Below are 26490 nucleotides of genomic sequence, written 5' to 3' on the forward strand. Positions count from 1 at the left end.
AGCATACAGAATATATTGAATTTTCATATCAACTAAATTATTTGGTAGCAGTCGGATTTTTTGTCGATTCTAATAATGTCCTTCTCCGTGATCGTGATGTGCCGGTGTCCTGTGAACGATCGCGTTGAATCCGTTGTGTTTGTCGGCGGTGTAGTCGACGGTGCGGACGGAACCGTCAGCTTCCACTAACGAGTATTGACCTGAAAATAATAATTATTTTTAAAATGTTAATTTCTGTCAGTGAATATTTGATTCGTGCAAGTTTTTAACATTCTAAAGAAGATGCTAGTTTTTATCCGATAATCCATTGTCTAGCTTTGTTTTTTCGACGTTTTAAGAGAATTAGTGTTCTTTGACCCCAAATATAAAAAATATGTGTGTATGAGTGTTGTGCTTGTGAACATTTTTATTTTTAGTTCACGCTTTCTCAAAAACGGCTTCAACTTGCAATTTCGGCCGAGACCTTCCTTTTAAATTTGCAGAAAAGTGCACAAATTTTCTTCAACGAGTTCACAAAACATGCTGAAACGATTTTCGAAAAATTTAAAAAGTCTTCGAATGACATCAATTGTAATTCGTGCTGATAAGTTTTTTTGTAAAAATCGGCCAGGATATTTCTTCGTAATTAATTGTTGAATTTTTTTTTAAGATTTTGATAAAACTTTGTATTGTGAGAAAATTTATCGTCTAATCTAAACTAATATACAGAAATATTGTAAGATTAAGATACGTAGTAAAATTATAAAAGTTTGGAAACGCCGCGCTTGGCATCAACGCCGAGCATATTCGGTTTTGTGTTTCGTAGGTAGCTACGAATTACCATTGACGTCCATACTTAAATAAAATACATTTTTAAAATACAAACTAGTGTTGTATAGCATCGTGCCTTAAGGCAAATTGCTGGAAATTCCCGCACCACAATCAAATATTCGAGCAAAAAAATTAATAATCAATAAATATTGATCGATGATTAATAACAATTGCTTTAAATGTTTTCAAAGAGATAATTGTAATAACTATATATTTATTCATTCATATAATATACAGTGACGATCTCATCACTCGAAACACTTGAAACTGTTTACATTAAGAAGAAATGCTGAATGAATCTAGCTGAGGAAATATTTTTTACGAGTAGAATAAAGCATATGAAATATATACAGTTACTGAATTATAAATTTAAAATTCCTATTTAAAGTAAAAAGTAATGTAAGACTTTGTATATTTTTGTAAATTTTGAAAAAAAAATCAGAAAGTTTTGAAATTTGTTTGAGCCGTATAAGTGAACTTTAAAAATTAAAAATCTTGGTACGGAACTCATGAAAATTTGTAACAAAATTTGTTCTTATTATTAAAATATCTATAAAATATCTGATAATTTAATGTGAAGAGTTACTGAATTATAAATTTAAAATTCATATTTAAAGTGAAAAGTAATGTAAGACTTTGTATATTTTTGTAAATTTTGAAAAAAAAAATCAGAAGGTTTTGAAATTTGTTTGAGCCGTATAAGTGAACTTTAAAAATTAAAAATCTTGGTACGGAACTCATGAAAATTTGTAACAAAATTTGTTCTTATTATTAAAATATCTATAAAATATCTGATAATTTAATGTGAAGAGCACGCAAGGTCTAATGATTTTTAGACCGTCAAATATCGTTTTTTTACATTTTTCTCTGCGTCTCCATAACTGCTAGATCTGCATTCCAAAAAGTTTTACTAGTTCATCACTTCGTCAATACAAACAAAATGTTTTTTGAATCATCCGAATTGCGTGCTCCGTTCCCTCAAAAACTGGATTACCGTTTTTGGCACTTTTTGCCCTATATCTTCGAAACGGCTAGTCCTGTTTTTTTCCAAAACTAATCAACACGTCATCAATAGGAATCGAATGTTTTTCAAATTATTCAAATCGATTAATTCGTGCGCCCGAAATTGTGGATGAAAAATTGTATCCAAATATGCACACACACTCACACACGCACATACATCCATTTTTTCTAAGGTATACCAAAATGTTCAGAAACCTTCAAAACGTGAAGATGTGCAAAAATTTTCATTTTCGATTTTTTTTGCGATTACTATAACTTACCCTACGAGAAGGTAATAAAAAAAGTTAATCTAGTGGGGCGTATGGCATCGTGCCTTAAAGCCAATTGCTGGAACTTCCCGTATCAAAAATTATTTTTTTTTAAAAGATTAACATTTTTCATAAAAAAATACTCTTAAAAAACTAGATTTTTGACAAAAATTTACTTTTTTTTGAAAAAAAAAAGAATTTTTGAAGAAAAATTCATTAACTTCCCGTAGGGTAAGTTATAGTAATCGCAAAAAAATCAAAAATGAAAATTTTTATGTATCTTTACGTTTCAGAGGTTTCTGAATATTTTGGCATACCTTAGAAAAAATGTATGTATGTGCGTGTGTGTGTGTGCGCGCGTGTATGTACGTGTGTGCGGATACAAATTTTCGTCGACGATTTCGGGAACACGGATGAAGCAATTTGAATAATTCAAAAAACATTCGATTCGTATTGATAAGAAGTCGTGCTGATTAGTTTTTGGCGGAGGCAGGTCTAGTCATTCCGAAGATATGGGCCAAAAAGTGCGCAAAACGGTACCTCAGTTTTTAAGAGAACGGAGCGTCCGATTTTACTAATTCAAAAAATATTTTACTCGTATTGACAAGATGAATAATTGATCAAATTTTCATAAAGGCAGGTCTAGCGGTTTCAGAGATCTAACAAAGTAAAAAAAAATACCATTTGGCGGTAAAAAATGATCATTAGATATATGCACATCAAATTATCAGATATTTTATAGAGATTTTAACAATAAGTATAAATTTTGTTTACATTCCTATGGGTTCCGTACCAATGTTTATCCGTTAGACAGCGACGCGGCGCTTACGCGCTTTATAAATGGTCTCTATGCAGTTAAAGCAGTACGATTGCATTGAAAATCTTCCAAAATATGTCAAAATATTTTTTTTTAAATTTTTTTTTCAAAAAAAACGTAATTCTTTATCCAATTTATAGTTTCTCAAAAATCTTATTTTTTCAAAGTAAAATTTTTTCAAAAATGTTAATCGTTTTTAAAAAAATAATTTTTGGTCCGGGAAGTTCCAGCAATTTGCCTTAAGGCACGATGCCTTAATGCCTTAAGACAGAATTCCACTTACAGCTAGTTTTGAAATATTTTGGACATTCAGAACATTTTTTCATAGTAAGCGTACTGCTTTAAAAGTATAGGTACGAAATATCAAAACGTGTAAGCGCCGCGTCGCCGTCCAACGGATAAACATTGGAGCGAAACCATAGGAATGTAAACAAAATTTATACTTATGGTTAAAATCTCTATAAAATATCTGATAATTTGATGTGCATATATCTAATGATCATTTTTGACCGCCAAATGGCATTTTCTTTTACTTTTTTTACTAGATCTCCGAAACTGCTAGACCTGCCATCATAAAAAATTGATCAGATCTTCATCTTGTTAATACAAGTAAAATGCTTTCTGAATTTTTCAAATCGGACCCTCCGTTCTCTTAAAAACTGAGTTATCGTTTTTGGCACCTTTTGCCCCATATCTTCAGAACGGCTAGACCTGCTTTCGCCAAAAACTAATCAGCATGTCTCCTTATCATTACAAATCGAATGTTTTTTGAATTACTCAAATCGTCGACAAAAATTTGTATCCGAACACACACATACACGCACACACACACACATACACACACAAACATACACACACACACATACATCCATTTTTTTCTAAGGAATGCCAAAATATTCACAAGGTTTTGAAACGTAAAGATATATAAAAATTGTCACTTTCGATTTTTTGCGATTATTATAACTCGCCCTACGGGAAGTTAACTAGTGGTGTATGGCATTGTGCCTTAAGGCAAATTGCTGAAACTTTCCGTACCGTAATGTTCGAAGAATATTAAATATTTTCAAATACATTATTATAAAATCTGTAAATTCTTCTAATATTTTTAAGAATGAAAATGAGATGTTACTAGGTAGTATTAGGAATTTAAAAACTTGAAAATAAGCAGTTTTAAATATATTAATATAAAAATCACTTTCAACAATTAAAACAAGTAGTTTTAAATTTTTTGTCATTAAGTTAATCCATTATTTAAACTGTGTTTTACTCTTGTCTATATTTATAAACTTAAGCATGTTTTACTAGTATTTTAAATTTACTAAGGTTTGTTTGTCCATGAAATCGACCAGCTTACAGATGAATTCGTTTTCAATCATTAAATATTTCTTCCTTTCAATCCTTTCTTAAATCTTTAAAAAAATTATTACGACAAATACGTGAATATTTGATTTTTTTCCTAAACGATAATACCTAATTCAAAATGATGTATAAGACAAATATTCGCACTACGATTACCAAATCTTCAAATTTCAGGAGTCTTGCTTTGCCATTCGCATATTTTAAATTAATTAAATTCGAAAGGTCTGTAGTAACATACAATGTATCTAAACGTGTTGTGATGAAACATACAATTAAAATCATTATGAAGTAATTTTATCGTTGGTGGGTACATTTCTAGCATTAGGTCCAGTTTAGATTAAGTATGTAATGATTTTATATACCTATATAACAATTAAATGACAAGTGAAATTGTGATAACAATATTTATTTAGGCGTTGTTTAACATAATATTTATCTGCATTTTTATAGATATTACAAAATATTAAAGCAGTACAGCTTTATTCTAACATGCCAAACATATATCTTTTTCAGAATTATATCTCAGACACTTTTGGAAGATTAGAGAAAGTCTACATGTTTTTCGTTTATGATGGCTATTAAGTATTGCAAAGTTGCATATTTTTATACATAATGAAGAATAACTTGATATTCAGGTTTATTACTCTAAATCAGAGATCAGGCACAACAATAGTTTGTGTAGCTGTGTAACATTTATATACTCGTACATATATACTTTATAATGGACATCTGTGCAGTTTATTCATTGCTAGTGTTAATGAAATTATTTAAGATTGTTATATTACAGCTGTCCGCTGTGTGAACGAATAATATAAAATTTATTAATCAGCAATTACTTTATTTCTCTAATAAATAAGTTCTAGATGCTAATTCCAATGATAAACCGATCATGTCGTATTTGAAGTATGACTGTAATTGCATTATTGTTTTCAAATATTATAAATATTTTTAATGCCATTATAAATTTATAATTAATTATTATATAAATATGTATAATGATTGACATTAAAAAATGTGTGAATTACGAGTGTTACCATATTACTGATGAAAATTATTCCAAATTGTTATATGATGTATTTATTTTTAACTTAAATGCAATCTCGTACAATATCAAAAAAGTTTTACTGCAATCAAAGCGTGTGAACCTTAGGCGCACTCTTTTTTTCAACAGTTTATTACAAGAAAACGGCTCGATATATTTTCACCTAAAACTAATCAGTATCATTCCACCTAATATCTTTCGAACACTTTTTGTTTTTTTAAAATCGATTCGGTAGTATGAGCTTAAATGTAGACGAAAAGTTTAATACTTTTTACCAAATTACAAAGAAACGGCTCAGCAGATCTTCGCACAAAACTGACAAACGATAAATTTCTGAAATCAGTTTAGGCGTTTTTGAGCAAACTTCGATAAAAGGTCTAATTTTGACAAACGCCAAAAAAAAACGATACTAATTTTTGCAAACTTTGATGAACTTTTAAAATTAAACGACTTAATATCGTATCGCCGTAATATTTTTGTATGATCTATTAGACTATGGTATCGCCCGTCAAAAAAATTCACAAAAATCGACAAAAAAAATTTTTCAACAGTTTATTACAAGAAAATGGCCCGGCCGGTCCTTACCAAAAACTAATCAGCATAATTTCCATCTAGTATCTTTCGAACAATTTTTGAATTTCCAAAATCGATTCAGAATTGCGAGCTAAAACGTGGACGAAAAAATTTTCACTTTTCTGCTATTTACAAAGAAGCGGCTTAGCTGATCGTCGCGCATAATTGATGAACGCTAGTCCTCATCGAGATACATCAAATGACTTTTAAAAAATCTGTTTACATACATACACACACACACACATACTTTATCCAAATTTGGCCTCATTCGATTCAGAATGGCTTGAAACGTCGAGAAAACATAAATTTAGCGAATTGGAGTTTTTGATGAAAACATAAACTTCTCTTTTGGGAAGTTAATAACTGAAATTATTTACGTTGTAAGCACAAGCACAAACTTAAACAAAGAAGATTTTTATGGAAACGCTTATTGATACAGGAGAGTTATTATAACAACTAATGTTGACATAAGTGTTGATTTAGTTCACGTTTGCGATAGAAATTACTGGATGTTAGTATATATATATACCAAAAATATACCTTTTATATTAATTTATACATTTATTTATTAACTTCCCGTAGGGTAGATATAGTAATGGGCCGAAAATCAAAAATGAAAATTTTTGCATTTTGCACGTTTTGAACATTTCTGAACATTTTGGCATACATCAGCAAAAATGGATGTGTGTGTGTGTGTTTTGCATATCTGCAATATTTTGTCCATGTTTTCAGGCGCACGAATCAACCGATTTGAATGGTTCAAAAAACATTCGACTCCTGTTGATAGGGAGATATGCTGATTAATTTTTGGCAAAGGCAGGTCCAGCCGTTACGGAGATACGAAGCAAAGAATACAGAAAATACAAATCGAGTTTTTAAGAGAACGGATTATCTGATTTAAATGATCTAAAAAACATTCAATTTGTAATGATTAGGAGAAGAGGTGATTAGTTTTCATCACAGGTCCAGCCATTTCGATGATACAGAGCTAAATGTGCAAAAAATTGCAGTTTTTAAGAGAATTAAGTGTCCGATTTGAATAATTCAAAGAACTTTCTGCTTGTTTCAACAAAATAATTGGAGAACAATTTTTGTTTCAAATTTTGTTTTTCAAAAAAAATTTTTTTTCAAGTAATGTTTTTTTTTGAATATCGAAAATAATTTAGATTTTAAATTTAATTCTGTTCTTATATACTTTGAACAAATAATTTTAAATTTGCAATTCAGTTTATATAATTCTTATAAATATTAGAAAATGTGACAATATTAATAATAATCTATTTGAAAACATTTAATATTTCTCGAACATTTTGTTACGGTATGGGAAGTTCCAGCCATTCGGTATTGAGCTCTCGAAGCGTACAGATCGTGGAATAATCGAAAACAAATTTAATTCGTCTAATATTACATAATGGAATCAGGGCCATACGGCGAAGCCGACGGCCAGTCGGACGACATAGACAGTGTTTATAAAATCGGTATAAGTGTAGCAGGTGATACGAGTAGATTATTAACATCGGAAACGTTAAAAAATGCTATTAGCAAAATTAATAAAATGGAAAGTGATTTAACTAAAGTGAATAAAAAAGAAATAAATAGTAAAAGTAAGGCAATTAAAAAAATAAATCATGATATGTTAAGAAATTCAATGAAGCAACAACCAAACAATAAAACAGTTAATGATAGTGAAGTTAATAAAAATAATAATACACAAAATTGGGCAGAAGAAATGGAAGAAGGCGAAAATAATAATGATCAAAATGTAAGTAAAAATGAAAATAATGATAAATATAAGGATATGATCTCAAGTATAAAAGGCGATAATTACAAAACAATGAAATACTCCGAGAATGATATGGGTCCATTTACCATATATGTTGAATCAGTAGACAAAGATAAAAATGCAGTACATCAAATGACATTAGGCAGAATATTATTTAGCAGCTTACCTCAATATAAAAATAATATTACAGAAATAAAATCCATAGGCATTAACAGAATTAAAATTACGTTTAATACATATGACGCTGCCAATAAAATAATTAATGAGAAACTATTTATGGAAAAGAAATTAAAGGCATATATACCTATTTCTATGATGATTAGGAAGGGCGTTATATATGACGTCGGCACCGAAATGACTGAGTTAGATATTATGGAAAATATAAAATCAGAAGTTCCTGTTTTAGATATTAGAAGAATAAGAAAGAAGCAAGACAATGCATTGGTACCAACAAGGGTATGCGTGATAACGTTCAGAGGTCAACGTTTACCTGACCGTGTTTCGATATACGCTGTCAAATGCAGGGTCGAAACTTACAACAAAGTGACACAATGTTTTAAATGCCAAGGAATGGGCCACGTGACCAGCCAGTGTAAAGGTAAAGCGAGGTGCAGCTATTGTGCACAAGAACACAGTTTCAAGGATTGTGTAAATAAAGAAAAGAATCCGGTATGTGCGTTATGCAATGGGGAGCATCAAGCCATAGATAAAAAGTGTGAAAAATATTTGTTTCATATGAAAATTAAAACTAAAATGAACGAAAATAATATAAGTTTTAGAGAAGCCAGGGCATTTATAAACAACAGAACATATGCCAACATCATAAGACCAGACATAGAAATTAGAAACAAAATGAAATTTCCTGAATTGCCCAATACGCAGCTGGAAAAACAGGTAGTAGTAAATCAACAGTTAGTAACCACAAAGCCTTCAGCAACAATATCTAAACAGACACACAGAAATAACAATTCCATAAATACAACAAATATTAGAGATAATAACAAAACTATTGAAAATATGCCCAGTACACAGGAGCGGAGCAGGTACAAATTTAAATACAATATTAATACAAAACAGAAATCTTCCTCTCATGACAATAGTGAGAGAGTTGAAATACCATTTGATAAGCTAATTGAAGAAATAATTCGGAACATTACCAAGAAAAAAGACTATACATTAAGAATTCTGAAAGAGTTAATTAAAGATATGGATAGATGACAAAAATAATATATGTCAAATAAATGACTGAAAAAATAAAAATACTACAAATTAATTGCAGATCTGTTACAGCTAATAAGGCCAGTATTGAACATTTCCTTTATGAGAATGAAATTTCAATCGCGGCTTTCACGGAAACGTGGTTTAAACCTGAATATCAATATTCTTTCAGAGGATATCGAATGTTTCGCAAAGACAGGGAAGATGGATATGGAGGAGCAGCAATCATTGTTAGAAATGACATAAATTGTGAGGAATTTCCTTCAGTCAACAATAATGAGAATATACAAATATGCGCCGCCATGATTAAAACAGATATTCCATTTTGCATTCTCTCAGTTTACTGCTCTACTAGAGCAGAATTAGATTTTTCAGATATCAAGGACACAATCTCAACAATCAACACGAGTTTTTTAATTACTGGCGATTTTAATTGTCATCATATGGCATGGGGTAGCAAATACAATAGCAGGGAAGGTAATATGTTATATGAAATTATAGAGGACAACGCAATACTAATTCTTAATGACGGACGTCCAACTACAGTAGCAAATAAATACAGGAGTGCTACAAACATAGATCTAACACTGTGCTCAGGGAATTTTATAGATGCTATTAAATGGGATGTATGCCAAGAAGTATTGGGATCGGATCATTTGCCTATAATAATAACTTTGGAGATGAAGGTGCCTTCGGTCATAAGAACGCGCCCTACAAAAAAGTGGAATATAAAATTTGCTAACTGGCAGGGATACTCCCGAGATATTATGAAGTACATCCAAACAGGACAAATCTCAGACGATATAACAGCAAGATATAAACGTATCATACTGATTACCGAAAAATCTGCAGAGAAAAATATAAAACAATATAAAGAAATTAAGAGACCGATTTTTAAGCCTGCGATATGGTGGGATCAAGATTGCGAAAAAGCCATTTCAGAGCGAAGAGCAACATATAAAAAGATGCGTCAGCATTGTAATTACGAAAACTTCATACAATACCAAAAAATCAATGCATGCACTAAAAAGTTTTTGAAAAACAAGAAAAAAGAAAGTTGGCTGAATTTTATTAACTCCATCAATCATAACATGAGTCCCGCAGTAATTTGGAACAAAATTTAACATTTTAAAAACAAAAATAACATTACAAACACAACACAAAAAATTAAACAAGAATTTGGGCAATTACTATTACAAAATTATGCACCAGACTTTGTTTCAGACAACCGTAAAGAAAATATAGGAGTATATTGTGAAGAAAGCGCACTGACAAGGAATTTCAAATTAGAGGAATTAGAGGATGCATTAAAAAAGAGGAAAAATACGGCCCCTGGGTATGACAATATACCGTATACGATGATAAAAAATTGGCCTATGGAAATGAAAATTGAATTACTAACTGTATTTAACCTAATCATAACAAATAATTGGATTCCCGAAGAATGGAGGAAAATTATAATAGTTCCATGTATCAAGCCACACAGAAGACCAATGGAAATAGAGTCATATCGACCCATTTCCTTAATATCATGCATAGCAAAAACGTTTGAAAGAATTATAAAAGAGAGAATAGATAGATATATTGAAAACAAAGAAGTCTTAAATAATTCCATGTTTGGTTTCCGAAGAGGGAAAAGTACGTTGGACTTACTGAGCAAATTAACAAATGATATACATATATCCAACTCATATAATCAATATATGTTGATAGTCTCGATGGACATAGAAAAGGCGTATGACAATGTAGATCACAATATACTGGAGAAAAAATTAAAACATTTGAATTTACCACTCAAATTAATTAATGTGATAATTAATTTACTATCTTTTAGACAATTATACATTCGAACCGAATCCGGTCTAATTGGTCCTAGAGTTATGAACAAAGGTCTCACACAGGGTTCAATATTGAGCCCCATCTTGTTCAATATATACATGGCAGACTTTAAAGTAGTAACAGAAATGAATGTTAAAAAATTGCAATATGCAGATGACATTTATCTGTATGTATCTTGTCCAACTATAGATAGATGTATTTCATCAATGAGCAATGCCATCGAGGAAAGCAGAAAATGGTTATTGGACAATAACCTGAATCTATCACAGGATAAGTTTTCTGCAGCTATTTTTACCAGGCATAGAAAAGAACATACTAGGAGACAAATAAGGATAGGATGTCAGGAGATACAAATAAAAGAAAATATTAAAGTTCTGGGCATCAATTTGGATATGAAAATGAATTTTAAAAAGCATGTAGATGATATATTAAGCAAATGTGAAACAGGATTAAATATTCTCAGAAAAATAACAAGCATGAAATGGGGGGCTCACCCAGAAACTTGTCTCAAGATATATAGAAGTTTAATAAGATCACAAATAGATTACGGTTACTTTATATATGGAGCACTCTCAACGAATATCCAAAAAAAGTTGGACAGGATTCAATATTCGGCGATAAGAACATGTTTGGGGGCATTTCGATCAACTCCAACGAATGCATTAATAGCTGAAGCAGGTGAACCTCCACTAAGCATTAGAAAACAGATTCTATCAAATAGATTCTTAATAAAAAAATATAATGGAGCATGTGATGATATACCCAAACAATTAGAAGTATTAGCGGAGCTACATTTTACCAAGATATATTGGAGAAATAGACCAATCCCACCTTTGATAAATAGTTTTTATGAGCTGAAACCATACGAAGATGATGTAATAATGAATAAAAAGATGCCAATTTATCATCTTGCTAATGAATACACATCAATTAAATATCGCATAGTAATGGATATGAATTTAACTCACTTGATACATCTGAATGATACCGCAAAAAATAAAGAATTTCAAAATAATGTGGAGAGAAGATGGCCAGGATATATACACATTTACACAGACGGATCTAAGGTAGGGTACAGTTGTGGTTGCGCAATATTTGTGCCATATCACAATTTTAGCAAGAGAATCAAGCTACCAAATTATGCGACTAATTACACAGCAGAAATGGTGGCTATATACTGTACTGTAAATTATGCGTGCGAGAAAAACATTACTAAAACAATTATATTTAGTGACAGCAAAGCATGTCTTTCAGCGATAGCGAATCCAAATAGAAGATCAAATGACATGATAATAGAAATTATAAATAAAATGAATACAATAAATAATGGCATAAATTCTTTAATATTGACTTGGATCAGGGGACATTCAGGTATCACAGGTAATGAGATTGCTGACACCCTTGCAAAAGAAGCTGGTCAAATTGGAGTAGAATGTGAAAAAATACCTGCTTTGGAGCTGAAAAATTTAATCAAAGAGCGGAGCATAGATGCGTGGCAAAAAGACTTCTCAATGTCAACAAAGAGCAAGGGTACAACTTATGCCCTGACAAAAGAAAATGTATCTCAAACAACCTGGTTCAAAAATGGTACAAGCAGTAGGAATTTCGTATCAACAATTACAAGATTAAGGCTGGGGCATACAATGTGCAAGATTCATCTCTGGAGGTTGGGAATAATCCAAGATTATATATGCCAATGTGGTGATGAACCGGAGACAATAGATCATATATTCTGGGAATGCAGAATGTATGAGAATCCAAGAAGAATTATGTATCAGAGACTGCAGGAAAAGAATATTATATTTCCAGTAAACACACAAATCCTAATATCTAGTAATAATGTAGATTTATACAAAATTTTATATAGTTTTTTAGATAATAGTAGAATTAATGTATAAATGCACAATAATGTAAAATTGTAACTGGCGTAATGATCGCAAGATCCACAGCCATGTAAAATAAATAAAAAAAAAAAAAAAAGTTCCAGCAATTTGCCTTAAGGCACGATGCCATGCACCCCAGTAGTTATAATATTCTATTTAATAACATTTAATATTCCCCGAACATTTCGTTACGGTACGGAAAGTTCCAGAAATTTGCCTTACGGCACGATGCCATGCGCCCCACTAGTTTTAAAGTTTAATATTTTGTATTTTATTTAATATTTTATATTTCATTTAATATTTTATAATTTATTTATATTCACAAAATCAGAAGAGAATTCAAAGAGTAATTTGCTAATTTAAATACTTTCAAATACTGATAACTTCATACATTTGAATTATGTATTCGGTAAAAAGTAAAACAAAAACGGGACATGTGCTGCCACACGCGGCCTACAATTGAACTTGCCAACTTAAATGATTGCGCAATTATAATAATCGAAAAGTGCCCATGTCTACTCGCTTGTACCAGTCTGTCAAGTTGCGCAAAAAACACCCCACAGACGCTACAGAATACTTGTGCAAGTTACAGGTTGCGCAATTATACAGTATCGTCGGTGGCCGGCTTTAGGTTAATCATCATTGTTATTACTAACACTTTGAGTTTAGCAAACTCTCTAATGTTTGTTCTAAATGCAATTAACACAGCACAGAACATAAATTTTACAACTTCCTTATATTAATTCCAATGGATGAAAGTTAATCGTCATCGGTTTCATTTTCATACTGAAGTCGTTAAAAATAATACATGCCGACCGAAACGTATGCATTCATAGTTATTGCAACTTTAATGCGACTGAAATATTGTCGATTTCACGTTCTTGCAATAAGTGTATGCGGATATTTTTGGAATCGAGAAGTACATTTCTGACTTTTATTATTAAAAATTATTAACACCATAGAGCGGTTGCGTTCATTTTTTTTCAGGTTTTTTGTTGTATTTGAAAGATAATTTTTAAAATGAATTTTATGAACAATGAATGTTGTGGACGGACAAATCAACAATTTAAAATATTTAATATATGTTCTCAAAAATGTGTTTATTTTCAAAAACAAATATAGATATTCTGAAACTCAATGTTATATCAACGAATTCAATAAACTTATTTATCAAATTGAATTCCTCTATAATAATTTAAATGATATGCTGATCAAATTAATTTTTCTTATGATTCAATTTTAAATTGTTGATAAATACAACAAATTTATATCATCTCAAAGATGAATAATTTTTATAATTAAAAATCTACGTTGTTTTATATCATGCAATTTACGTATTATTCATTAACTTCAAGAATCTTATTACTTCAAGAGAAATTCGCCTTCCGTTTCAACATAGCAGTATATAAAAATATCAAGTCAAAAGTACTATTAAGTACAGTCGTGTATGTCAGAAATAAAATAGAACAGCTAATGGATTGTCATACAAGCAGGCCCTATAATAAGATGTCAAATCAATTACTTAATACTCTCTTAATTTGGAAGGATTGTAATTAATGGAAATAAAAATCTTATCAGACAGTTCCCACTTATTGTGAATATATAAAAATAATTATAAAGCAGGCTGTGCCATATGGATAAGTGCAAACTAAATCAGCAAGAGAATATATCTTTTATGAGCTATGATTGCTCTCTAATTTGAACCTAAAATAAAACAATTGACTTAATGTGTCATGTATAAGAGTGTGATAGAGCGGAGCTTAAAGACCCGCGAGTAAATAGGTTCAAACCATTATCTCAAAAACGAGTAAAGTTAGGAATTTTTTAACAAAATTATTTGAAAGTGAAGACAAAAGATTTGTAACTAAACATCGTCTTGCCGCTTTCAGTTTTGAAGCAAAATCTTTTTACTATGTGTTTACTTTTTACTACTAAATATAATATTTAGGTAGACATTATTTAATTGTTGTATAAGATGTATTGTTATTTTTGAGATAGATTTATTAGATGTTTTTACATAACCTATAGAACAAATTACTCGTGTTTGGGAAAAAAGTATAAAATCTGGCGAGGTGTAATTAATAAGAAGCTAGTAGATAATAATATAAAATAAGCAATTTTGCAAAAGATAAATTAAATTAATAGTTATTCAAACTCCAAAGTTCCATACGAAAGTTGTATGTAATACAATTAAAAACTTTATAAACAAAAATACATTAAAGAAAAATATCAACAAAAGCAACATTTAAGATAGTATGAAGAGTTGAGAGAGTAGTAAATGTAATTTATCTGTTTACTTCATTTGAAAATTCATATTTAGATGATTTTGAAATTTGATGTTCAACTTTAATAAATAAACTGCACTGCATTGAGCAAATAATGTAGCTAATATTCAATAAAACCTCTTTAAAATTATAAATGAAATAGTCGGTTTTTAAAAAATTATAATAACTTATCCCGCTTATGGGGTAAAATGCAAAATAGCAAAATAATATAGTTTTACAATTATGAATTAGCTGTAAATTTTACTGAACATAGTCAAATAGTTGTTTGATATGTGTTATTTTTTTATCTAGTCTGTTTGGTTTTTACAGTATAATTTTCAAATATTAAACTGGACTTTGTGCCTTGCCCTACTATATCTTACAAATATATTGTAAACCTATTTTATGCAAAAAACATATAAAAAGCAAATTTTGTTTCATATATTTGTGTTCAGTTCTACATCGACAGCCGATGGGTAAACATCAAAAATTCAAATACAAGTCGTGTTACAGTTTGATTATTGAATACATACAGTGCCATTATATTTATATTTATGTACACTTACATAAAACACATAATTCATGGAGTGACATAATATCTTTCGCGAATTCATTCCCTTCGGGGATATGAATGTACTGCTCGATACATCGATGACTGATTCTGACTTCGAAATCTCTTTTAATAATGAAATGACAATCAACATCAACAATATGGCAGAAACATCTAACTCAGAAACCATAGTGAACACTTCGCACTCAGAAAATATGGAAGATTCAATTGAATTTATCCCACAGTACTCCTGGCAGCCAGTCCCAAGAACTAAGTCAGTAACACAAAACAATAGCAAAAAATGCAAGTTTTCCGCTGCGCCAATCATCACACAAAACAGATTTGCACCGCTAAATAACAATAGTACGCTACAAAACAACAACAGCAATATTCAAGAAAATAATACTATGACGTAGACAATCTGAACGACATGCTACTAGAAATAAGCACTGTTATATCATCGAATGACTATCACGTGCGTACATTAAAGGACAATGTGGTCAAAATATTTTGCACAAATTCCGATGTATTTAGAGCACTAGCTAGATATCTGCGTATAACCAAGGTGAGGCATCACACTTATCAACTAAGAGAAGAGCGGGCCTACAAGGTAGTGATCAGATATATACATCACACAACCGACACAACTGAAATGAAAAATGCATTTGAATCATTAGGTCACAATGTTAGGAATGTAACAAATATTATAAACCAAGAACCATTAAATCTTTTTATCTGGATCTGGAACCTAACAAAAAATAATAAAGACATATACTCAATTACAAAACTGAACAACCACATAATTCGCATCGAACCATCAAATGATAATCAAACAATAGTGCAGTGCAAAATATGCCAATTATTTGGTCATACAAAAAATATTGCTACAGACCGCATGTATGTTCCCGATGTGGAGATTCCCATAATACATTAGATTTTGTTAAACCAAATCTTTCAGAATTTTTTTTTTTTTTTTTTTTTTTTATTTATTTATAGCAATCAAGATATAATTTATCTTATAAGCTATTGTGACACAAAGGAGAAAGAGAAAAAAAATATAATAAAAATAATAACAACAATAATAATAATGAATAAAAAAATTAAAAAATAATATTTATAATTATATTAAAGAAAAAATAATAATAATAGTAAATAAATAAATAAATGAATAAATAAATAATAATAATAATAATAATAGAATTTTTGAATGAATTCAAAAAAATGTTTTTTCGGACGTCTTTTCATTTTATTATATTGGCCATGAAAGTTTACAAAACTTCAGAGCATTAAGCTTTATACGGAATGGTTGCTACCCCTGGTAGAGAGGGGGTAGCGGAGTGTTTTAAAGGAACTAGTTGTTCTGTTCTAAAAGTGAAGCCGACTTAAACACATGTAACTAACCTATACGCATAAATATATTTTTCTTCATTAATACTTAATAATACATCAGTTATTGTGATTAGAACTGCAACAAATACAGAATATAAAATTAAATCAGTTTTTTAATACAGTCCACAGCGACAAAGGTTAAATAATAACCTAACAACCTGAGTGATCGAAGAAAAAGAGTTTTAGTAAATTCTTGAAATACGCAAAAATAAACAATGTTCAATCAACAAATTCATCAAAACGGCATGATTCTCAATATGCTCACTACTTTAATAAACAAATTGAATCATTAATGGCTCAGTTTTTAAGAATAGATCTGTGGAATGCCAACGGTCTAATACGGCATAAACTAGAAATCATAACATTTTTGAAATAAAACCACATTGACATTTTACTGATTAGTGATTACTGATTAGTGAAACACACTTTACTGACTTATCGTATTTTACTATACCAAACTATACAACGTATCAATGCAATCATCCGGACGGTAATGCTTACGGAGGCTCAGCGATATTAGTCAAAAGCAAATCAGATCATTATTCTTGCCCATAAGGAAAATCACTTGCAAGCCACAATAATAAAAGTTAAACTTCAACTATACGATATAATACTAATGCAGCGGTTTACTGTTCACCTAGTCATAGTATAAAACGGTCTGACTTCGAAGATTTCTTTAAAAAATTGGATGTTAGATTCATAGCAGGAGGCGACTACAACTGTAAACATACCATGTGGGGTTCTCTCTATAACAGCAAAAGGAAATAATTTCTTAACACTATTACTAAACGCAATTACTCATTTCAGTCAACAGAATCCCCTACATACTGGTCTTCGGATCCACTTAAAATTCCAGATTTACTAGAATTTTTGTCGTTAATAATATAAACGAAAAATTTCTTGACATAAAACCCAGCTTCGAACTGTCATCGAATCACTCACCAGTTATTTTAACAGTGGGAATTACAATGGTTCCAAAAGCACAAGTTTTAAAACTACAAAATAGATTCACTGACTGGGAGAGATACAGAAATAACTTGAATGGCTGTACAAATCTAAAAACTAGGCTCCAAGAAAACGAAAACATTGCAAAAACTATAAATGAATTGGTTGGGAATGTGCAATCATCTGTTCAGGATGCAACTTCAGACATTAAACCTATGCTGACAGAAAAGGACGTTTCCCTGGAAATCAAAATCCTTATACAAGAAAAAAGGCGTGCCAGATCTAAATGGCAGAAAAGCCATAGGCCAGACGACAAAAATAAATATATTAAATTAAGTAGGGAATTTAAACAGAAAATAAAGCAAATCAAACAAGAAGAATTTACACAGTATATCTTCAACCTATCTAGAACAGATAATTCAATTTGGAAGCCAATACGTAGCATAGAAAAACCAAATTCCCAGCGCCACCGATAAGAAGAACTCCAAATACTCTATGGGCAAAAAGTGATGAAGAAAAAGATCAACTATTTTCTGAACATCTTGCATCTGTATTTCAGCCTACGGACAACTCAGATGATTCTGAAATGGATAATAAACTGCAAATGTCTATTGAGAAACATCAAACAATAAAACCAATTAGACCCAAGAAAGTTTATTCCCAAATAGTAGCATTGAACTCAAAAAAATTGCAAGGTTTGATCTTATAACAGGCAAGATGCTGAAGGAAATTCCTAGGAAAGTGATAGTCCTCATAACATACATTTTAATGCCATCATCAGAAATGGCTACTGGCCGAAAAATTTAAAAACAGCTCAAATACTAATTATACCCAAGCCTGGTAAGGATTTGCCATGTGTATCCTCCTATAGACCTGTTAGCCTACTACCAATAGTTTCTAAAATACTGGAAAGAATCTTACTAATGCGAATTAACAATGACACACCAATAGATAACTGGATTCCATCACATCAATTTGAATTACCCAACGATACAACAAGTTCACAGAATAGTACACGTTATCAACAAAGCTCTAGAAAACAAGGATTACTGTAACGGCCTATTTTTAGGTATTTGACAAGCTTTTGACAAGGTGTGGCATGAAGGCTTATTCTACAAAATAAAAAAATATTCACCAGAAAAGTATTTCTCATTACTGAAATCTTACTTGGAAAATAGAACATTCCAAGTAAAAATAAATACAGTAAAAACCGAACTTTATAAAATACTATCAGGAGTACCAAAAGAAACTTGGTCCCTTCGTATATATATCATACATTAGCAACTTACCAATAACAACAAATTCTCTGTTGGCTACATTTTCAGACGCCACAGCAGTGTTGGCCACGCACAAAAATTCGATTTTAGCTTCCAACCTTACACAAAATTATCTCCATATGTTAGAAATCTGGACAAAAAATGGAGAATTGAAATCAACGAATCAAAATCAGTTCAAGTAACTTTTTTATTATGTCATCAGAAATGTCCACCGCTATTTTTGAATAATGTAGAAATTCCACAAAAAACAACGGTTAAATACTTTGGAATTCATCTTGACAATAAACTGAGCTGGAAAGAACATATAATGAAAAAAAAAGAGTAAATAGTTCTAAAAGCAGCTGAAATGCATTCGTTGATTGGCAGACGATCCAAACTATCAGTAGAAAACAAACTGCTTCTTAAAACTATAATCAAACCTATATGAACATATGGGGCTGCGCTTCAAAATCCAACGTAGCAATTATTCACAAATCACAAACTAAAATCCTTAGATCGATCCTAGGTTCTCCGTGGTATGTGACTAACAAAACGGTATATGATCTCCACGTGTTCACAAAACAATAAGACTTCAGGCATCAAAACAAAAAACAAACTAGAAAATCATCCTAACATATTAGCGCACAAATTATTACAAACTGGACAGAGAAGGAGGCTGAAGAGAACCTGGCCGCTGGACAATGCATAACCACATAAAAAGATAATGTCATTATTACAATATAAGGCTTTCAGTTTTGCTTATAGAATTGTTGTATATTTCTGATTGCTAAATAAACTATGAATAAAAAAAAATATTTTTTGTGTTCATAATAATTAAAAATAAATCCATGAAAATATACCTTTTACAACATCGCCGTCTCTGGTTTCATGTTGTGATTTGACATCGCCAGTGTGATAATCATTTACTCCGTATTTGAACGAATATTTAGGATGAGCCTGAAATGAAACATTATCTTAGGGATAATAATATACTCTATTTTATATTAAAGCATAAGTATATCATTAATATGATTTTATATATAGCAAAAGTATACCAAAAATATTGTGATTAAAAATTATCTTATATATAAAAATGGAGCTTGGTAATTTGTTAGTTATGGTAAAACTTTAAAATGGCTGTACGGATTTGGACAGTCTTAGTTTTTGAAAAATTGCTATTCCATAGGTTGTGGAAAAGGAGTAATATTATTTCAAAACCGCGTATAAACTTTACATTTTTAATTTGAAAGTGTTTATCATAGCGTAATTTAAATTGAAACAATGGACGACGGCTCAATGGTTTTGGCAGATGTTCAATTATATTTAATAAGATGTTTTAGATGAATACTAATTGATTGTAGTAAGTAGTTTTTGTTTGTAGTTTTATTTATACACAAAAATGTTATTAAGATTCTGCAGGTGTTATTAGAAATTCAAAATATCCACTTTTTTAAATATTAATATGAAAATGCACCTTTTGGCGTTATAGCACTTTTTGTAAATCATATTTCTCAAAGTCGGTGCTCTGAAAAAACTTATTTGTATAAATTTATACTCGTTCGTATTTATAAAACATTTTTTAGATTATATTTTTTTGTTTATGTTATTTAAATTAAGAACCTAAATTAGGAATCGATCAAAGGAGAAAATTTTGTCGAACAACTTATTCCCAGTTATAATAACCGACCACAATTTAAATAATAAGATTTGGATGATAATATATAATTTTGGAACATACACCTGTAAAAATGACAGTGCACAACATTACAAGTTCTCTGAAAGAAACTATTTTGAAAATTGATTATATAGCTTGCATTCTATTAAACGTATCAACAGTTCCAGTAGTATTAGAATGAGTTTAGCAGAAAAATGATTCACTATGTTTATTAACTTCCCGAAGGAGAAGTTTTTGTATTAATAAAAAAAATCCGATTCGCTAATTTTATGTTTTCTCGACGTTTCACGCCATTCCGAATTGAATGAGACCAAATTTGGAAAAAGTATGTTGGTATGTGTGTGTGTATGTGTATGTGAACAGATTTTTTGCCGTAAATCGACGATTTCTCAAAAACGGCTAGGCTGATTTCAAAAACTTAAAAACCATTTGATGTATTTCGACGAGGACTAGCGTTTATCAATTTTGCGCGACGATCAGCCAAGCCGTTTCTTTATAAACCCGCAAGCCGTTTTAGCCCGCAATTCTGAATCTATTTTGAAACTGTTCGAAAGATATTGTTTGGGAATCGTGCCGATTTGCTTTTGGCGAAGATCGGCTGGGCCGTTTTCTTGTAATAAAGTGTTTAATTTTTTTTTCGACTATTTTTATGATACCATAGTCTTCTAGATCTAGACTAAATATTACGTCCCTGCGACAAGTCGTTTAATTTTAAAAATTCGTCAAAGTTTGTGAAAATTAGTGTCGGCTTTTTTGGCGTTTGTCAAAATTAGACCTTTTATCGACGTTCGCTCAGAAACGACTGAACCAATTTCAGAAATTTAAAAGCCATTTGATGTATCTTGATGCGGTTTATTGTTTCTCAGTTTTGTGCGACAATCAGCCGAGCCGTTTCTTGAAATTTGGAAAAAAGTGTTGAACTTTTCGACCACATTTAAGCTAATAGTACCGAATCGATTTTGAAAAATCAAAAACTGTTCCAAAGGTAATATCTTAGTTGGGACTAATACTGATTAGTTTTAGGTGAAAATCTACCGAGCCGTTTTCTTGTAATTAACTGTTGAATAAAAATTTAAGCCGATTTTAATGGAACTTTTTTTGGCAATATATATCATGGTCTTATAGAACTTACAGAAAATTTACGGTTTTATGACAAGTAGTTTAATTTTAAAAAGTTTTTTTGACGTTGGTTAAAATTAAAATTACACGATTTACTTGGTATAACGAGAGAGTACTTTTCTTAATGAACATACTAAACTAATAAGTCCTACGGTAACTGGAAAATTTGTTTTTAGAAAATACTCCGAGTTAACGTGTTCGTTCGTTTTCAATTATGTGTAATAAATCCACTTGGAATACTTTTAATCACTCAAAATTCAATTTATTTTTTATTGATAAAGTCGATTATTTACACATATCGGGAAGTTCATGTAACTTGTTTCAAGGCAAAATACCAATAACAACTAGTTTTGTTAAGCCTTGACAAATGTTTTATAATTTTGAAGGAATTCCTTTCAAACGATATGCCAAAATCTATGCATTTTAGACACAGTTAGTCAAATTGAAAAAAAAATCTTCAGCTCTGGAAGTTTGTATTAAATTAAACCATATGATAATGCAGTGTGAAATATAATTTACTAATGGTTATTTTTCATTAATTTTAAAGACTAGCTATGAATTTATCGAAGAATGGATAGTAATATATGAAGGTCAGAGTAAAAAGGTCCAACATCGATATCTCAAAAACCGGTGAAGTTAGACATTGTTGAACAACAATATTAAAAGTGGAGGGAAAAACATGTATAATCAGTCATCTTCTTGATTTTTACGTCTTTGCTATCGGGAAATAAATGGTAATCTTTTAACAAAAACATATTCTTTTGTAAATTTGTTAGGTTGTGAGCACTGTTGCTTAGTTTAAAAGACCTTAATATAATTTTAGTATACGTTATTGATTTGTTCAATAAAATGTAATGTTAATTTTGAGTGAGATTCAACAGCTTTTTTATATAACCACTTTAAAAGTGTACACCTGGGCGAGATAAAAAGAACCAACTCAACAATAATGCTGGCTAAGGTGTGAAAAAAAACAAAAAAGTAATTTAAGGTAAATAGTGCAATTTTACAAAAGATAAATTATATAAATAGTTATTTCAACTCTGCAGATAAATATTTCTGATGAAACACCAGATCAAGGTTATTTACAGTGTTCTGTATGTGCAAAAAATGCATCAATAAAACTTATATACATACTTTCAAAAATAGCTCTAGTAAAAATAGAGCTAAAGAACTCTACTGGCTCATAGGAAACAAATCTAAATTAACTATTGAAAGCAAGTTACTAATATATAAAACAATAATAAAGCCGATATGGACCTACGGTGTGGAATTATGGGGATGTGCTTTCTTAAAATCTCACATTAATTCAATTCAACGAGCTCAATCAAGAATTCTTAGGCAGATCGTAAACGCTCCCTGGTATGTCAGTAACAAAATTATTCATGACGACTTGAACATACCATTTGTGAAAGATGTAATTAGCAGTACCAGTCATCGCCATTTTGAGAAGTTGGAATCCCATCCCAATGAAATCATGAAACATCTTATTGAAGAACCCCGATCTAGGAGACTCAAAAGAAAAGTTCCAATCGATTGGAAGATAGATCAATTTTGATAAAGACCAGACTCAGCCTTCGATATATACCTCAGCTAGATTAGTTGTGCACTCAATGGAGTGGCACCTATTGTAATTTTTAAAAATTTAGCCAATTTATTTATGTGTGTGTGTATGACTGTGTGTGAGTATGTATTAGAGATGGGCAACTGACTCCGGAGTTATCACTCCGATACAACTCCTCCCTCGGAGTGAATCCGAGTGGAGTTGTCTCACGGGATTTGTCATATCCGACTTCCCTAAACTGGTATTAAATCTGTTAACTCGTACAAGCGTTTAGTGTTTTTGTTGTTTTTGATTTGGGAAGGAAACGGTCACTTTCTTGTCTCGCAGGCAGTTTTATGACCTCTTTTAGGTATAAAAGTCAAAATAAATACCATTGTGTATTTTCCAGAAAATACAAAAATGTTACTTTAAAGATACAGAACAATGAAATTGTATTCAAGTGTGAATAGCTCAAATGTATAATTTATTGAATAGTAAAGGGTCAGATTTCTAACTACGAGAATCTTTGGCCGTAAATATACCGAAAAATATACGAAACGAAATACATTTATTTAATATTGTTTTTCCATAGCCTGAAATAACAACACTTTAGAGTACAAAATTTATCAGTGATATCATTAGTATTTAAGCAGTAAAAATATTCAGTATTTAATTATTACTTTTACACAATTATATAATTGTGTAAAAGTAATAATATGCTAATCGAACTACGCGATTTAATATTACTTTTCAAATGGAAATAGCAGAAGAAAAATTTTGAAAACAGAAGTATAATGTTTTGCTTTTATTACAAATTTTATTTTAATGTTATTTTCAAAAACTCAAGGGATGATGACGCAATTGCGAGATGCTTGCCAGACCGGTATTTTCTTAATGTACCGATAATAAAATATCATTAAAAAAAATTCTAGTTTTGAGAAAACAGGTTAGTCAAATAGTTCACTGGCTCTTAGACTATTTATTTATGAGCATGCCATACTCAATATTAATAAATTATCTCGTGAAATAACATTAAAAGTTAGATACTAGTATACTTGTTTATATAATTATTTATTATATAAATTTAGAATATTTCTTTATTCCTAAGTGAGATGTAATTAATAATAATAAATATCATTTTAGAAACTTGTTAAGACAGCTTATTTAGCTGTGATAACTACACAAAAACTAGATATTGTTATAACTAGCTTTTATTGTTAATATCATTTCAAAATAGTTTTATATTAATTTTTTTGTTTTATTTGTTAATATTAGTCGCTCGTCAGCTACCGAGCAGATAAGACCTCCCGGTAAATATTGTCAAGTGTACAAGTGGAATAGTTTAAGTGAAATTACGCAATAGTGTTATTATCTAGTTCTAGTGTATTTTTTTTTTTTTTTTAAGCAATATACAATCAGTCTGTCTCGAAATATTGCGAAGATTTCACGAAATTTCAAACAGGAGATTTTTTTTTTTTTAAAAAAACTTTATTACTTCTTTTTTTCTTACATTTTTAAGATACTTAACACTTTTTCTTAGATTTTTTAAGACACTTAACGCTTTTTTCTTACATACATATTACTATTTCTTACTTATTACATACATTTTACTTTTTTTTCCTAACATATTTACATGTTTTTTACTACTTTTTTTTTCCTTTTTGTTACATATATTTGAATTTTAACTTTTCCGGAAGGTCGATGTATTGACTTATTCTACAACTCAGTCATGGATGCACAGAGTCAGAGTCCTTGTTTTTTCATTCTGAGTATAGTTATACAATCCAAGTACCTCTTACTTGTAAGAGGCATGCTGCCACTGCAGCTATTGCACACTCTGCATATACGTATGCAGCAATGCCCACGAAAGGCCATTTTCACTTAAAATCATATTTGAAATCTATGATTTCAAATGAAAATTTGGTATCAAGCTGCTTTGATACCGAACCGACCGAGGTTGGATTCGAACCCGGGACTAGGATTTGCTAGCCCACGTTCTTACCACGGGACCACGGCCGGCCCTGTATTCAGAAAAACATACACTATTATTAGTGCAGTGTTTTAAAAAGTCATAACAAATGTTACTCGTAAGGGTATACATTTTGTACAATCGTACAGTTTGTAAATATGTTAGAACCATCAGAAAATAATAATATAACAGAACTTCAATGTTCACTACCGCTAGTAGAAACGAACGAAGTACTTTATGATACTTCACACAGCAATATTGAATTTGTTCAACGTCACCTCGAAAGAATAAAACAAATACGCAATCAACATAACCTGCACACAAATGAAAACAATATGGAACTGGACTCTGACCCTTCAACTCTGAAGCAAACACACAAACCGTCCGTTAACAAATGCAATAACCAACCTTTGAACTCTGCTGAATCTTCGAGGCAGGTACCAAAATTTACTGTTAATCACACAAAGCAAAATAATAACATTGAAAATAATGCGGTATTAGTCAGCGAACCTTCTACTTCGGGACTGATTTCAAAATCGTCCGTTGTAAATAATAAACAAAATATGAATCACATTGAAAACAATATGGAGTTAGACACCGAATCGTCAGCTGCTGATCAGGTAGCCAATCCGTCCGCTATTAAATGCAGTTTGAGTTTAGGTCGAGCGTTCGACAGGTAAAGATCGAGGTGAAACTGATACAAATAATATTAGATAACAAATAATAAACGTGGTATGAATCACAGGCTCGGGCCTGCTGATTTACGGTTGCCGGTATCCAGCAACAATAGTGTAGTGAGCACAGAAGTTGAAACTGGCATCAAAATAAGTAATGCAGTGCAATTAATTAATAATACGGATTATACGGAATATGATATTTCCGAAGGTATTGTTCATAGTAAAAATGAAATTCTAAGTGATAATCATGTTGGAAAATTAGTTAATTTGAATAAAGTAAATAGCGTTAAATCGGATCTAAATGTTAAAAATAGTGATAGTAAAAGTATTAAAAAAGTGGTGTAGTTAGTAGAAATAAGTCAGAAATAAGAAAAGATAGTAAAAAAATGGAAAAAATAAATAAAATGAAATCGAAAAGAATACGTTAAATAAAGATGTAATTAAAAAAATTTTAATGGAATTGAATGAAGAGCAAATAAAAGAAATGATAAATATTAATAAAGACAAAGCA

At 30.6% G+C, this 26490-nt stretch overlaps 1 protein-coding gene across 1 annotated transcript; it reads right to left on the reverse strand.

Annotated features, from left to right (window-relative positions):
- Positions 1 to 69: 69 nt before the first annotated feature.
- On the reverse strand, positions 70 to 25208 carry LOC113375703 (cuticle protein 8-like). Its single transcript, XM_026615646.1, has 3 exons — positions 25133 to 25208; positions 19860 to 19973; positions 70 to 200 (listed from the first exon to the last, which is right to left on the reverse strand). Exons 1-3 carry the CDS (start codon positions 25206 to 25208, stop codon positions 70 to 72), a joined length of 321 nt encoding a protein of 106 aa, XP_026471431.1.
- Positions 25209 to 26490: the final 1282 nt, after the last annotated feature.

The sequence above is a fragment of the Ctenocephalides felis genome, unplaced genomic scaffold (assembly GCF_003426905.1).
Source record: "Ctenocephalides felis isolate EL2017-DRISC unplaced genomic scaffold, ASM342690v1 CF-g0.4_SCAFFOLD_01886, whole genome shotgun sequence".
In the NCBI taxonomy this organism is placed as follows: Eukaryota; Metazoa; Arthropoda; class Insecta; order Siphonaptera; family Pulicidae; genus Ctenocephalides; species Ctenocephalides felis.

What these genes read in the sequence shown, in the direction of transcription:
- LOC113375703 (XM_026615646.1), bottom strand. Translation starts at nt 25,208, where the DNA reads ATGGCCTTTCGTGGGCATTGCTGCATACGTATATGCAGAGTGTGCAAT. An exon ending in TGGCAGCATGCCTCTTACAA is followed by an intron (nt 19,974 to 25,132) that starts GTAAGAGGTACT and finishes ATTATCCCTAAG; the next exon opens with ATAATGTTTCATTTCAGGCT. An exon ending in AGACGGCGATGTTGTAAAAG is followed by an intron (nt 201 to 19,859) that starts GTATATTTTCAT and finishes TATTATTTTCAG; the next exon opens with GTCAATACTCGTTAGTGGAA.